At 46.9% G+C, this 12,863-nt stretch overlaps 3 protein-coding genes across 3 annotated transcripts; all 3 read left to right on the forward strand.

Annotated features, from left to right (window-relative positions):
- Positions 1-308: 308 nt before the first annotated feature.
- On the forward strand, positions 309-6,936 carry LOC128305489 (alpha-tocopherol transfer protein-like). Its single transcript, XM_053042960.1, has 6 exons — positions 309-553; positions 2,763-2,857; positions 2,929-3,082; positions 6,013-6,317; positions 6,386-6,536; positions 6,606-6,936. Exons 1-6 carry the CDS (start codon positions 370-372, stop codon positions 6,641-6,643), a joined length of 927 nt encoding a protein of 308 aa, XP_052898920.1. The 5' UTR covers positions 309-369; the 3' UTR covers positions 6,644-6,936.
- Positions 3,833-5,912, forward strand: LOC128305488 (probable cytochrome P450 9f2). Its single transcript, XM_053042959.1, has one exon. The coding sequence runs from the start codon at positions 4,083-4,085 to the stop codon at positions 5,667-5,669; it is 1,587 nt and encodes a 528-aa protein (XP_052898919.1). The 5' UTR covers positions 3,833-4,082; the 3' UTR covers positions 5,670-5,912.
- A 2,250-nt stretch (positions 6,937-9,186) lies between the features above and the next one.
- On the forward strand, positions 9,187-11,133 carry LOC128300851 (probable cytochrome P450 9f2). Its single transcript, XM_053037070.1, has one exon. The coding sequence runs from the start codon at positions 9,269-9,271 to the stop codon at positions 10,862-10,864; it is 1,596 nt and encodes a 531-aa protein (XP_052893030.1). The 5' UTR covers positions 9,187-9,268; the 3' UTR covers positions 10,865-11,133.
- Positions 11,134-12,863: the final 1,730 nt, after the last annotated feature.

Raw genomic sequence — 12,863 nt, forward strand, 5'->3', positions numbered from 1 at the left:
GTAAACATTTCCAACAATGAGAAAGAAAATGTGCGTAAACATTGCTATCTGGCAAACAAAACGTGTTTCCCAGCCAACCCTTCCAAAGCAACCCTTTACCGCTGTCGAGTAACCCTGCATTACGCGCAAACAAAATAGAGTTGCGCGCTTCCCGTTCGGCTCACTTTGTCGTTGAAATCACTCGGTGATCAAAGCGAATCACCAGCACACACACCCGCTCTGTGCCAGGCAGGTGTGCGTTTGAGAAAGCAAACAGCCAAATACAACGCATAGTGTGATTGTGGTGATTTTCGGTGACATTCAGCGGGAGTAGTAACGCGATCGGCGCGACTTTTGCAAACTCCCATTCAGTAACACGTGGTCTGCAGCATGGCATCGTTACAGTTTGATGACAAAAACGTACCGTATCTCGACCTCGGCGACGGCTATCGGATCGCACTGGAAGGTGACGAGTACACGGATGCGAAGGCAAAGGAAAAGGCCGCCCGGGAGTTGCGCGAAACGCCGGACGTGGTGGAGAAGTCGATGGAAGAATTGCGCGCCCTGCTGCAAGGTACGTATGTGATGCGCTTCGCGTCGTGGACGGTGCGTGATTAGAATGCGATCCGATGTGATTGAGGGCCGAAATTGGAACACCAACAAAACGCGGAACGGCGTAGTTGTGGCTTGGGTGCTGTTAGAAAACCAATCTCATTGCACCAAATGTGGACACTGTAGGTGATTAGACAGTCGCAAACCTAGTTCATGGTTAGACATTTCCTCGTAGGGTTAGGGTCTAAGTCTTCTAAAAACTGCGTGCTAGTAAGGTCACGGTTATGCCCGGTGCTAAAGTTGTTTGACAACCTTCGACGAAACGGATTTCGTTGCTCAAATTCTTCCAACAATGCGCTGGTTTTGTAACATCAGAACGAGAATATTCGACCGTGCGTAGAGGGTTTTGCCAATCGGGTGGAGTTTTGTTGACGCTTTCGGATGGAGCGATGCGTGTGATATTCAAATCTGGTTTCACAAAACTGGTTCTTAATAACGGTTTAGGAGATGATGCGGTCGAATATTCGGTACTCATTGGCGAACTTTGAGTTCGAAGAATCTCAACTTCTACGCTCATCGCGTTACTCGTTTCGTACTCAAAGCAAAGCAATTTAAAGTCTAAAAGAGACGGCACCATTCACCGCACAATCGCCACCACCACCGTCCGTGTTAACCTTAGGCCTGTCGGAAAGGATATCGACAAATAAGTCATAAACCGTAAGCCTTCCTCATAAATCGAACTTGAACTTGAGCAGTGCGCGTCTAGTTACTCATTGAGTGTAATTAGTCGTTACAGTCGGAACTATTTCTACCATCTACCTTCCGACCTAAACCCAACCACATTGCTAACCACATCCTCCGCCAATGTGGACGGCACCGACATTTTCAAGGCGGACGACAGCTGTACAAAACATATTAGCAGCTCTATTGGCGACGTTTGCAACCGTTTGGCTGCAAACCGCGCTGGGAAAGACAACTTCACGCACCACGCAAAACGCGGACATTGACACGAACTGTGGCCCAAAATTTGCCATCGAACGACTCAATGACGTCGAAAGGGCGTCCGGATGTTTGTGTTATGTTCCGAATGACGTACAAAAACGAATCGAATCCATGTTTTTCCACCGTCTCATGCTACAACGTCCCCAAGCAGCTTTCTTCCGGCAGAGAGGTAGAGTTTTGTTGATCCTCTCGACTTCGCTACAGCGTTCTGGCTCGTTATTCGCTGGCAACTTCGGTTCGATTCGATTGCGTGTGTCAACATTCGTTCGTCGGTGAGGAGTGTTTTGAGAAGTGGAGGGAGTCAGACAGTTAGCGTGAGTCGGTAGGTTTTCTTTTGTTTTCATTGCGATGACTGTGAAATAATAATCGTAAATTATCCTCCTTAGCGATGAGTGATGAATCGATCGTGCCGTGCTGGGTGGGGCTTCTCTATTTTAAAATTAGCTATAAATTATATTATTACCAGTGAAGCGAGAATTTCCACTTATCGATTTATAAATTAAAGTAAATGTTATCGTGCCGTAAACGCCTAACTTCCGAAGAAACTGTGAAGCTATTTAGCCATTCCGGTTGATGTCACCCCTTGGCTTCACTATCAGGAGAGTCGGTACAGGTGTAATTATCCACTAACGCTCATTACCCCTTCAGCTTGTTCTAGGGGTCAGAAACAAGTTACTCTTAGAAACCGGTACATGAAAAACAAAAAAAAATGCTTCTGTTCTATTCACCTTCTCACTCGAGGTTGAAGCGTCAGTGTGAACCTCACCACAAAAGGCGAGCTTTTAATTTCCATAATCAATAACTCAGTCGACTATCACAGTTGACCTGTGGATCAGATAAAGGGGGGCTGATGTCTACGTTTAACCTACTCCCGACGGATCAACACATCCTTAAAGTAATCATACAGCTTCGGACGCTCGAAATTGTCAACCACCTTCCCGTTGACCAACACACACAAACCAAAAAGACACGCTCGTTCTGAAGGGTCGTGTTCTGCACTTGACACCATCTGACGCTGGCCTCCCCGCGGATGTAGATCACACGGTGCGCAGCACAGCTATAATTAAACCGACCGTATTTTGCTCTTGAAAACAATCGTGCTATTACTGGAGCGTTTTTTCTCTAGCGCCGAACAGCACGATCAAATAATTACCCTTCGGCCAATGCTAACAATAATATCCCGCTGACGAGAAAACCGGTTGCTCTAATTCTTTTCCTTTCCTTTACAGACGAAAAGACACTCTACGTGCCGATGGATAATGATCCGTTCATGATAAAATTCCTGCGCCCATGCAAATACTACGCACAAAGTGCCTTCGAGCTGGTAAGTAGCGCGAACAGTCGGATTTTTTTGTTTGTCGTACGCTAATCCGTTTCGTGTTCCGTTTTCGCCAGATCAAACGCTACTATCGCTTCCGCAGCAAACATCCGGACCTGTGCGATGAGCTGTACCCCGTATCGGTGAAGCATGTCTACGAGGAAGGGTTGGTCCATTTTCTACCGCTGCGTGATCAGCACGGTTCCCGCATTTTGGTGCTCGAGTGTGGCAGTAAGTAAAACTGTGACGACTTCAAACGTCTATCAAAGAACTTCATCGTCCGACAAGCGACGAACCTTGTTTTGCAATTATTTGACTCGTTACCATGTGTACGATGCGTGTGCGATCGTATGTGTGAGTGATAAAAGCCGGTGCGATGCTCCCGCGCTTTACATTGACGTCCTTCAATCGAACAAAAAATGTTTGCCCCCAACCCGTTCGGTGGGTAATGATCGTTCCGTAACGATCGTACAGAATCGCCATCACGGTGGGAAAATAAAATGCTCATCTGATGGCGATAATCATCATCGCTTGTTTATGCTCCGTGGGTAGGTGGGTGGGTTTTGCTTTGGAGCGATAATATCTTTTAACAGCAAGCGTATTTGTCTAAGCTAAGCTATACAACAATACCCACTGCAAACGGAATGTGTAAAGCACCGCGCAAGGTGTGAAAAACTTTTAAGGGCTGCTTCCTGATTATTTTCCGAATATTGATAGGGTTCGAATCTCACTGAAACAAAGCCTCCCGTTCCCAGGGTCGAAACACATCCGTCTCATACGTTACAGAGATCCTTTAGACAAATTCTAATTAACTCCCCCCAGTGACCCACTAAAGTCACGGTAATGATGCAACTCTAACACTTTCTTTCGCTTTGTACGGGAACACCTCCCGCGATGGTCATAAAGGTGACGCACACGAAAAAATCGTGCAAATCATTCCACAACTACTTCTTGCAATTCATTGTTCAGAATTCATCACAACTCAGACACAAACACAGTGAAGCAGAAAAACCGAAGATAATTCACTATCTGCAAAACCCAACCTTCGCGTACTCTGCTGTGGATTCGGCATTACTAACACCGCGAGCACGAATGTGTGCGTATATTTTTCGTACGACTATCTTAATGGGATGACGTTCTCTTCAGCGTTAGTTCCGCGTAACGCGTCCATGAACGCAGTGCAACAAATTCGGCGCTCCGTCTAGGTGACTCAGGCCATTCCGTACGCAAAATGTTTCTACTGTGGGCGTTGCCGTTGGCCCTTTATCTGTTCTATCGGTGGAGTGTGGCGACGTACGATTACTTCGAGAAGCGCAACATCCCGTACGTGAAGCCGGTTCCGTTTTTCGGTCAGGTGTGGTCCTTCTTTACGCAAGGCAAACATGCGGTGGATGTCGCTTCCGAGGGATACCACATGTTCGCGAACACGCGCATCTCCGGTGTGTTTACGCTGCGCACCCCGGGCTATCTCGTGCACGATCCGACCCTGTACAAGCAGATGGCGATTAAGGACTTTGACCATTTTACCGACCACGTGACGGAGTTCCACACGGACACTGATCCAATTCTGGCCCGGTCGCTCTTCTTCACCAATGGGACGCACTGGCGTCAGCATCGGTCCGGTTTGAGTCCGGCCTTCACCGGCAGCAAGATGCGCAGCATGTTCGGACTCCTGTCCAAGAGTGCCGGCGATGCAATGGACCGGTTGGTGGTGTTCTCCCGCGGCAAATCGTTCACGATGGAGCTGCGCGATCTGTACTCGCGACTCGGCAACGACGTAATGTCGTCGATCTCGTTCGGTGTCGAGGTGGACTCGTTGACGGACCGTGACAATGAGTTCTTCCTCAAGGGCAAACGGTTGGCACAAATCGACGGGCTGCCCGGGCTAAAGTTCCTGATGGCCACCACCATCCCGAAAGTGTTCCGCTTCCTGCGACTCAGCGGCATGTACAAGGATGTGAACGAGTTCTATCTGGAGGCGGTATCGAGGAACATTAAGATGCGCGAAGCGAACCGAATTATCCGGCCGGACTTTATCCATCTGTTGCTGCAGGCACGCAAGAATACACTCGGGGCCGAAAAACATGACGATGAAACGCTGCAGGATGCTGGCTTCTCCACCGCTCAGACCCATGCCGTGGAGCAGAAGGGTGAAGCGCGGTTGAGTTGGGATGATATAGACATCGCCGGGGCTACGGCTTCCTTCTTTTTTGGCGGTATTGAGACGACCACCACGCTGCTGTGCTTTGCCAGCTATGAGCTAGCGTTGAACCCAACGATCCAGGATCGGTTGAGGGCGGAAATTGACGCAACACGGGATGAGCTGCCGGACGGTAAAACGCCAACCTACGAGATTCTGCAGAAGATGAAGTACCTGGACATGGTTGTCTCGGAGACGCTGCGTCGTTGGACACCGCTGGGGCTTACCAATCGCAAGTGCACCAGAGACTACACGTTCACCAACACGGACGGCACGAAGATCACGATCGAACGAGGCCACAATGTATCGATACCTCTGAAATCCTTCCATCTGGATGAGAAGTTCTTCCCAGATCCGCTCCGTTTCGATCCGGAGCGATTCTCCGATCCTCACAATATCAACCAGGACGCGTTCGTGCCATTTGGGACCGGGTTGCGCAACTGCATTGGGTCTCGGCTAGCACTGATGCAGGCCAAATGCATTCTATTCCTAACGCTATCGAACTTCATCATACAACCTGACACGAAACTGACCATTCCCGTCGTGATTGATGAAACGTCAGCCGGTCTCAATGCGAAACATGGCTTCTGGATGAATTTGGTACCACGGCGCACGTAAACCAGCCTGCAGGAACGCGATTGTGATAAGATAACAGGGGCGATTGGTGAGAGGATTTGCATCAAACTGGTTCAACCTACATCTTCTTGAAGTCAGCACAGCTGTGCGCGTGTAGTTGTACGATAACGATTCCGTACCCTTTTTTGGACTATCGTGGACGCTACCGTAACCGTGACTTATTTTGGCCAATCAGCCAAATGATATGTGATGCGGCATTGTCGAAATAAAAGCACCATTCGTTATCTTCCTTTACATCGCTGTTGTCTTCATTAAGAGAAATCTATTTTCATAAAGGTTAATCTGGAAATTGACGAGGTTTTTTTTTCCCTTTTTTCGCCTATAGAGAAATGGAAGCCAGCGAAGGTGTCCCTTACCGATCTGTTCCGCGCGGTACAGATCGCCCTGGAAGCGGGCATGTATGAGCCGCGCACACAGCTGAACGGTGCCATCGTCATACTGGACATGGAAGGACTGTCGCTGTCACAAATTATGCAGTTTACGCCCAAGTTCGCGGCGATGGCACTCGACTGGATCCAGCAGTGTACGGCGATGCGCCTCAAGTCGGTACACATCGTGAACAATTCGTATCTGTTCAATATGCTGTTTGCCATCTTCAAACCGTTCTTGACGGAAAAGCTACGCAAGCGGGTAATATGCAGATTTGCTCAAGGAGGGTAGTTACATTTTTAACGCATATTTTGTTCGTCCTCTTGCAGCTATTCTTCCACCAAAAGGATTGGAACTCACTGATGTCACACATCGATGCCAAATGCTTGCGCCCCAAGTACGGTGGAACGCTGGAATGTCTGGAAACGGACGGAAAGCTTCTCGGTGAAATGTTTGAGCTGTACCACAAAGAATTTGAACGTAAGACATGTGTAATACCTCAAACGGAACCGTAAATAATACCTTCCCCTTTTACGTACATCCTTCCAGTTGCCAACTCCTTCGGTTACCTCCGGAAACAGGACTAGCGTACCAGAGATGAACACTTAACGAGCTAGTATTTAAGCCTAAACACGGGGAAAGATTGTGATATCAAGCATCGAATGACAATCTAGTTCTTGATGTAGATGTACTCGTTGCAAACGAGCCTACTTGTAGCCGGGATCTAAATGGGAATTTCGTTGGGATTGTTTGAGTGTGTGTACTTATATTCGGTTTTAGTTTAGCGTAATGCTAGGAGTGCGTCGATTAAAGCCATTCAATAACAGTGCAATATCAAAAAGTCGATGGCTTAACTCAAATAAAAACAATATTATTTGACGACAAATACCAATGCGTTTCATTGTCCAACAACTTCATTTTAAGTTAAACACTATTTTATGAGAATATTCTGATGCGGACGATTTGGCGATGTCTAAAGCTACGAACCAGTCCTTCTTCTTTATCGGCACGACATCCTCAGGATGTTGAAGCCTATCATTTCTGGCTTTTTTTATTATATTTACCCGTAGGATAGTCAGTGCTGCGTACGGAGGTTTGGTGGTCTAAATGAAATTTTTCCGTGGTCCTGTCTTGTGCAGACCGGCTGCGCTACCAATACACTATCTGGTCGCCCCGTGAATCCTTATATTCCCTTTTACTTCAACCTATTCATATATTCTATTTCTTGAACGGGATTTTCGACCTCAAAATTTTCATATTGTTTCATCTGTTCGTTAATGATCCTACAGTTAGATGCTAGAATAGAAACCATGCTTGTTTTCACTTCCGCAATATTTGCAAGCTATTGCCATTGCGATACTCGTGGTGTGGTATTGTTTTCTCTCACCGATTGAACAGGTAAAATGTCCTGCCTGCGTGTTTCGGAACAGTATTGTGGTGGAGTATTGTGTTTAGTATTTCGATTGTCACAATTTCTGCAAGTTTGCAAGCCGGTAATGATGTTATAACCGACACAATGTCATAGATTATGAATAAAATCATATTGCAATCATTAGAACTTTCTTTTCCGTTCGATATTTCATACCTCATGGTTTTTGGAATACCATTTCTGTCTTTCTTGATTTTTACTTATTCAAAGCTGGATTGTAGGTCCAGCGTATGGACCTAATATCTTCGGAAAAACTGGGGAGAATTGCGTCCAAATTCACGAGAAACTGTCCAAATACTTTATGATAGTACGAATGTATAGTACCAGGAGAGCATCCTCGGAAGAGGTAGCACCTTGTACAGCAATTTTGCTCGAAAACCGCCGAAAGGTATACAATGTTTAAATACTAACTTTCCATACAAACCAGCTGTTTTTAGATTGCCGATACCAGGAGAGCATGTTTTTCAAGAGGTGACACCTAGTACCAGCCGAGCAAGCACAAATCACGCGCTTTCCGGTAGTTGCAATCCCAAATTGTTACATGAAAGATGTTGCACAACACAAGGGGTTGCAGATCTGCTACGGTTTGTTCAGCACTAACCGCGTACATTTTGGTTCGAAACTGTGCCTAACGTTCTCGCATATATTTCAGACGCTGCATTGCAGGCTGACCACCTTGCTGTACTGGTCGACACAGTTCTGCTGGAACAGCCACCCGGCACAATGCATCAGAGAATGAGCGATATCCCGCCAGGATATGAAATATGCGGCATATTCACGTGGAGTAATTTAATTTAATGCCCCAACTATAATTCCGCCCTGGGCCTCTAAGGGGATTGATCCTCCACTGACTTGACGAGTTTTAGAATATTGGTAATTGAGAGATTACTCGAATTCTTAACACATTCTTTACAGTGATGCTTCTTTTCTGACTTGATAGTTTTAGATATAGCACTTCAACGACCTCGTCTTCTGCACACACAACTGGAGAACTGAATATGTCGTATGTTTTTCATCTCAACCACAGCAAAGATTGTTTAGCGCACACTTGTTTATCCACTTCACTGCGCTGCAAACACAAGCGGTGCGTCTGTGAGGGTTAGATAGCCCAAGAAAAAAACTTCAAAATCCACCGACAACTTCAAGCGATGTTTGCCAAACATTACCACTAACGGTCACGCTTATCTACGCCACATCACCACTACACTGCAAATCGTTACATCATACAATCGTATTATACTGCTCCTCTACTATGTTGATCATATGGTTTCCCAGATAGACGCATTAAATCATAACCCATAACCGGTAGGCTCCGGATAGCATATTGTTCCTCATATCAGCGAACCAACCCCTTTTTGGATTGAAGTTTGTGCTACCACCGCTCGTCTTCCACCGTCCAAGGATCAGTACGGTACACAACCGAGGCAAACACGATCAATTACAGCAACCGACAGCACAGCTATCTGGCACTGTGTCGCCCCTATCGCGCACCCGATTGGAAGTGAATTCTTCCGCTGTTTCCACCTCCACGCAGCTAAAATGCTTGCCTTCCGCAACAGTTTGTTTTTTCGGTGTACAATCTGTGACGTGTGGATGCGTTACGGTGGTGGTTGTACACACAAGATGCGACCACAACGACGATGATGGTGATGGCGTTGTCGACCTTTTGCAAACCACAAGATCAGTCGCGAGTCTGTTTCTGGTGCGAGCGGGAGCAAGTCTCGGTCGGGTGTACACGCACGCGCGCGCGCTCGCGAGTGGCAAGGTCTAGGTCTAGGTCAGAATGTTTCTGCTATGGGCGTTGGCCGTGCTGCTGTATCTGGTCTATCGGTGGAGTGTGGCGACGTACGATTACTTCGAGAAGCGCAACATCCCGTACGTGAAGCCGGTTCCGTTTTTCGGTCAGGTGTGGTCCTTCTTCACCCAGGAAAAGCATGCTATTGATGTCGCTTCCGAGGGATACTACATGTTCCCGAACACACGCATCTCCGGTGTGTTTACGCTCCGTACACCGGCCTATCTCGTGCACGATCCAGTGCTCTTCAAGGACATGGCCATCCGGGATTTCGATCACTTTACGGATCACGTGACGAATCTATCGATGGAGCACGATCCTTTGTTGGCCCGTTCGTTGTTCTTCTCCATCGGAGCCCAGTGGCGCCATCATCGTACCGGGTTGAGTCCGGCCTTCACCGGCAGCAAAATACGCAACATGTTTGTGCTGCTGTCGAAGAGTGCCGGCGATGCAATGGACCAGTTGGTGGTGTTCTCCCGCGGCAAACCGTTCACGATGGAGCTGCGCGATCTGTACTCCAAGCTGGGGAACGATGCGATGACGTCCATTTCGTTCGGTGTCGAGGTGGACTCGCTAACCGATCCGGAGAATGAATTCTTCCTGAAGGGGAAACGCCTGGCGAAGGTGGACGGACTGCCCGGGTTGAAGTTACTCATGACCACGATACTGCCCGGGCTGTTCAAATTTCTAAGACTGGGTGTGCTCTACAAGGATGTGAACGAGTTCTACCTTGAAGCGGTCTCGACCAACATTCGCTACCGAGAACAGAGCTACATCAATCGGCCAGATTTCATACATTTGCTGCTGCAAGCCCGCAAGAACGAACTGAACACCGAACAAACGGAGGACGACGCGTTCCAGAGTGCCGGGTTCTCCACTGCCGAAACACACACGGTGGAGTCTCAACGAGATGCCGCGAACGAGAATCTTCAGTGGAAAGACATAGACATAACGGCGGCGGCTGCTTCCTTCTTCTTCGGAGGCATCGAAACCACAACTACACTGCTCTGTTTCGCCAGCTACGAGCTGACTGTCAATCCGGCCATTCAGGCACGTCTGCGAGCTGAAATAGATAGTGCACGTGAGGAGCTAGCAGATGGCAGAACTCCAACTTACGAGATACTGCAGAAAATGAAGTACCTGGACATGGTGGTTTCGGAAACGCTGCGTCGTTGGGCACCGTTCGGTCTTACCAATCGGCGATGCACCAAAGACTACACGTTCACCAACACGGACGGCACGGAGATCACGATCGAAAAAGGCTTGAACTTATCCATCCCACTGAAAGCTTTCCATCTGGATGAGAAGTTCTTCCCAGATCCGCTCCGTTTCGATCCGGAGCGATTCTCCAACCCGAACAACATCAACCAAGACGCCTATTTACCATTTGGGACGGGTTTGCGGAACTGCATTGGCTCCCGGCTAGCGTTGATGCAGGCCAAATGCTTTCTGTTCTACATGCTGTCTAATTTCAACATCGAACCCGGCATGAAACTGACCATTCCGCTTGTGGTCGACGAAACGTCCGCTGGCATGAACGCGAAACACGGCTTCTGGATGAACCTGGTGCCACGCTATGCTTAGCCAAGCCTTCAAGGCAATGTGATAAGATAAGCAACCGTTGCGTTGCGACGAGAAGATATGTATCGCATGTTTAACACGACGTAGTTCTGTGTGTGTTTGTGCGTGATGCGTAATCGGTGCGTAGTGCTGTCAACATCTCGGGGATAACCCCATACAACCCTGTGTCTTACAAAGTTCCTTTTTTTATCGTACAAAAACTATGCACGAAGTAAGCGAAACTATTGTTCAAACTACGAAAATAATAAAATCAATGTTTGGTATGCAACGAATATCACGTGTAGTTTGTTAGTGTCAGTATTCCATAGCCAGCAATTGACACCTGTAGCATAGACCAACACTAACGCACTAGTGCGTTGAGTAGAGCGCACACAAAACAAGGAATTGGGCTGGAATCGAGTTGAGGCTAAAAATAGACCCACTGTTGTTGATGCGAAACGACACGCACACAATCCATCCCCTGCTGTGTCGTTGATTGATCGTGGACATACATTGTGTGTATATACATTGTCGAGTGGTCTTTTTTGTTTGTGTGTTTTTTTTATGAAAACGGAAGACAGAAGTATTCTTTTTTTTTTTTTGGTGTGGGACTGTAACAGCAAATCATATTTGATACGGTTAAATGTTCACTAATGCGGCATGTGGCATGCAAGGTGTTGCTAAATGTTTGAATGTTACTGGCCATGTCGTAGATTCTTCATCGTTCTTGGAAAAGAAATTTGGGCCAAAAAGGAATACGAAAAACTATTGCGTTTGGGATTTGAATACTTAAAAGTGTTGCTAATAGTATTAAAATCGCCATTTTTGTAAGAATGTAAATCAAATTGCAATAATTAAAAAATCTCACACGCGCTTAAAATGCATCGCCACGTGGCCACGACGTAAACTTTTCAAAATGCAGCAATAACAGCGAATTTTAAATTACAACGTCAACGCGATGAAATATTTCAACAGCGCGTCGTGAAATGTTTCCAGTACTGCTAGTTGCTCCCAGATGGCGCTAGTAGTTTCATCAACTATTTTAAAAATTTTAAAAGAATCATAATTTTAATAAAACTAATCCTACAATGAATGTTTTTTGTAAATCCAATTTCCACATCGTCAATTAAAATCAAATTTACTTACTCTATCCCCTGACCCTGTCCACAATCTAAGAAACAAAAATTAATGCTATATTTGGTTACTTTACTCTGCCGTTCTCTTCGTGTTTCACTTCGCGAGGTTGTTTCTAGAACTCTGATGGTGATGAAAGTTCCGCATCCCCCTACGGCAATGCGTACGAAACAGCAATAAACGTTGCTATTCGTTGGCTCCACAAACTAACAGTTTTAGAACAGCAAAATCATCTCTCCCAGTGGCTCCGATCGCTTGTAATTGCTTGTAAAGGTTGTCCCGGAACCGACGGCGCCTCGGACATTAAGGATCTGCTCGGAGGTGATGATCATTTTCTTTCCCCTACTTTCTATTCGTTCTCGCGCGAGGCTGTGACCAATTGAAGCCGGGCTCGAAGAATCGGAATTCTAATAAATTATTTCTTCCCGCTTCATCAACCTAACATCATGCGCGTTGAAGTTGATTAACCTCAACGCTGTTCGGAGCAGCGCGAAAGGGTGCTAGCGAAGGAAACAGAACACATTCACCTATCCATCGCTGTAATCCGTGCAACAGTAGGAACGTACAGAAAAAAAAAACAGGAAGAAATCCGATTTTTGAAAGGAACTCAACTCCCGTGAGCTCCGAACACTTCACCAACAGGGGGCCACAGGTTATCGCATTCTTCTCCACTCTGCTTGCTTTATTCTATCACACCGGACCAACGGGCGAGGATGACGCCATGGAGCTGATGCACGTAATCGAAGAAAGATTAATTGATTTTCTAGTTCACGGATCCGATTTTACTACCTCAAGTAGCACTCCCTTTTTATCTGCACGACCTCCACCATGGTGAACTCCATTGTGAATCCGTATTTTACCGTAGCTCGATCGGATCGGGCTCGCCCTC

Source organism: Anopheles moucheti, chromosome 3, assembly GCF_943734755.1.
Source record: "Anopheles moucheti chromosome 3, idAnoMoucSN_F20_07, whole genome shotgun sequence".
NCBI lineage: Eukaryota > Metazoa > Arthropoda > Insecta > Diptera > Culicidae > Anopheles > Anopheles moucheti.

Coding starts and splice junctions, on each gene's coding strand:
- LOC128305489 (XM_053042960.1), top strand. CDS start 370: ATGGCATCGTTACAGTTTGATGACAAAAACGTACCGTATCTCGACCTC. Junction 6,318..6,385: donor CGGAAAAGCTACGCAAGCGG/GTAATATGCAGA, acceptor GTCCTCTTGCAG/CTATTCTTCCACCAAAAGGA. Junction 6,537..6,605: donor GTACCACAAAGAATTTGAAC/GTAAGACATGTG, acceptor ACATCCTTCCAG/TTGCCAACTCCTTCGGTTAC.
- LOC128305488 (XM_053042959.1), top strand. CDS start 4,083: ATGTTTCTACTGTGGGCGTTGCCGTTGGCCCTTTATCTGTTCTATCGG.
- LOC128300851 (XM_053037070.1), top strand. CDS start 9,269: ATGTTTCTGCTATGGGCGTTGGCCGTGCTGCTGTATCTGGTCTATCGG.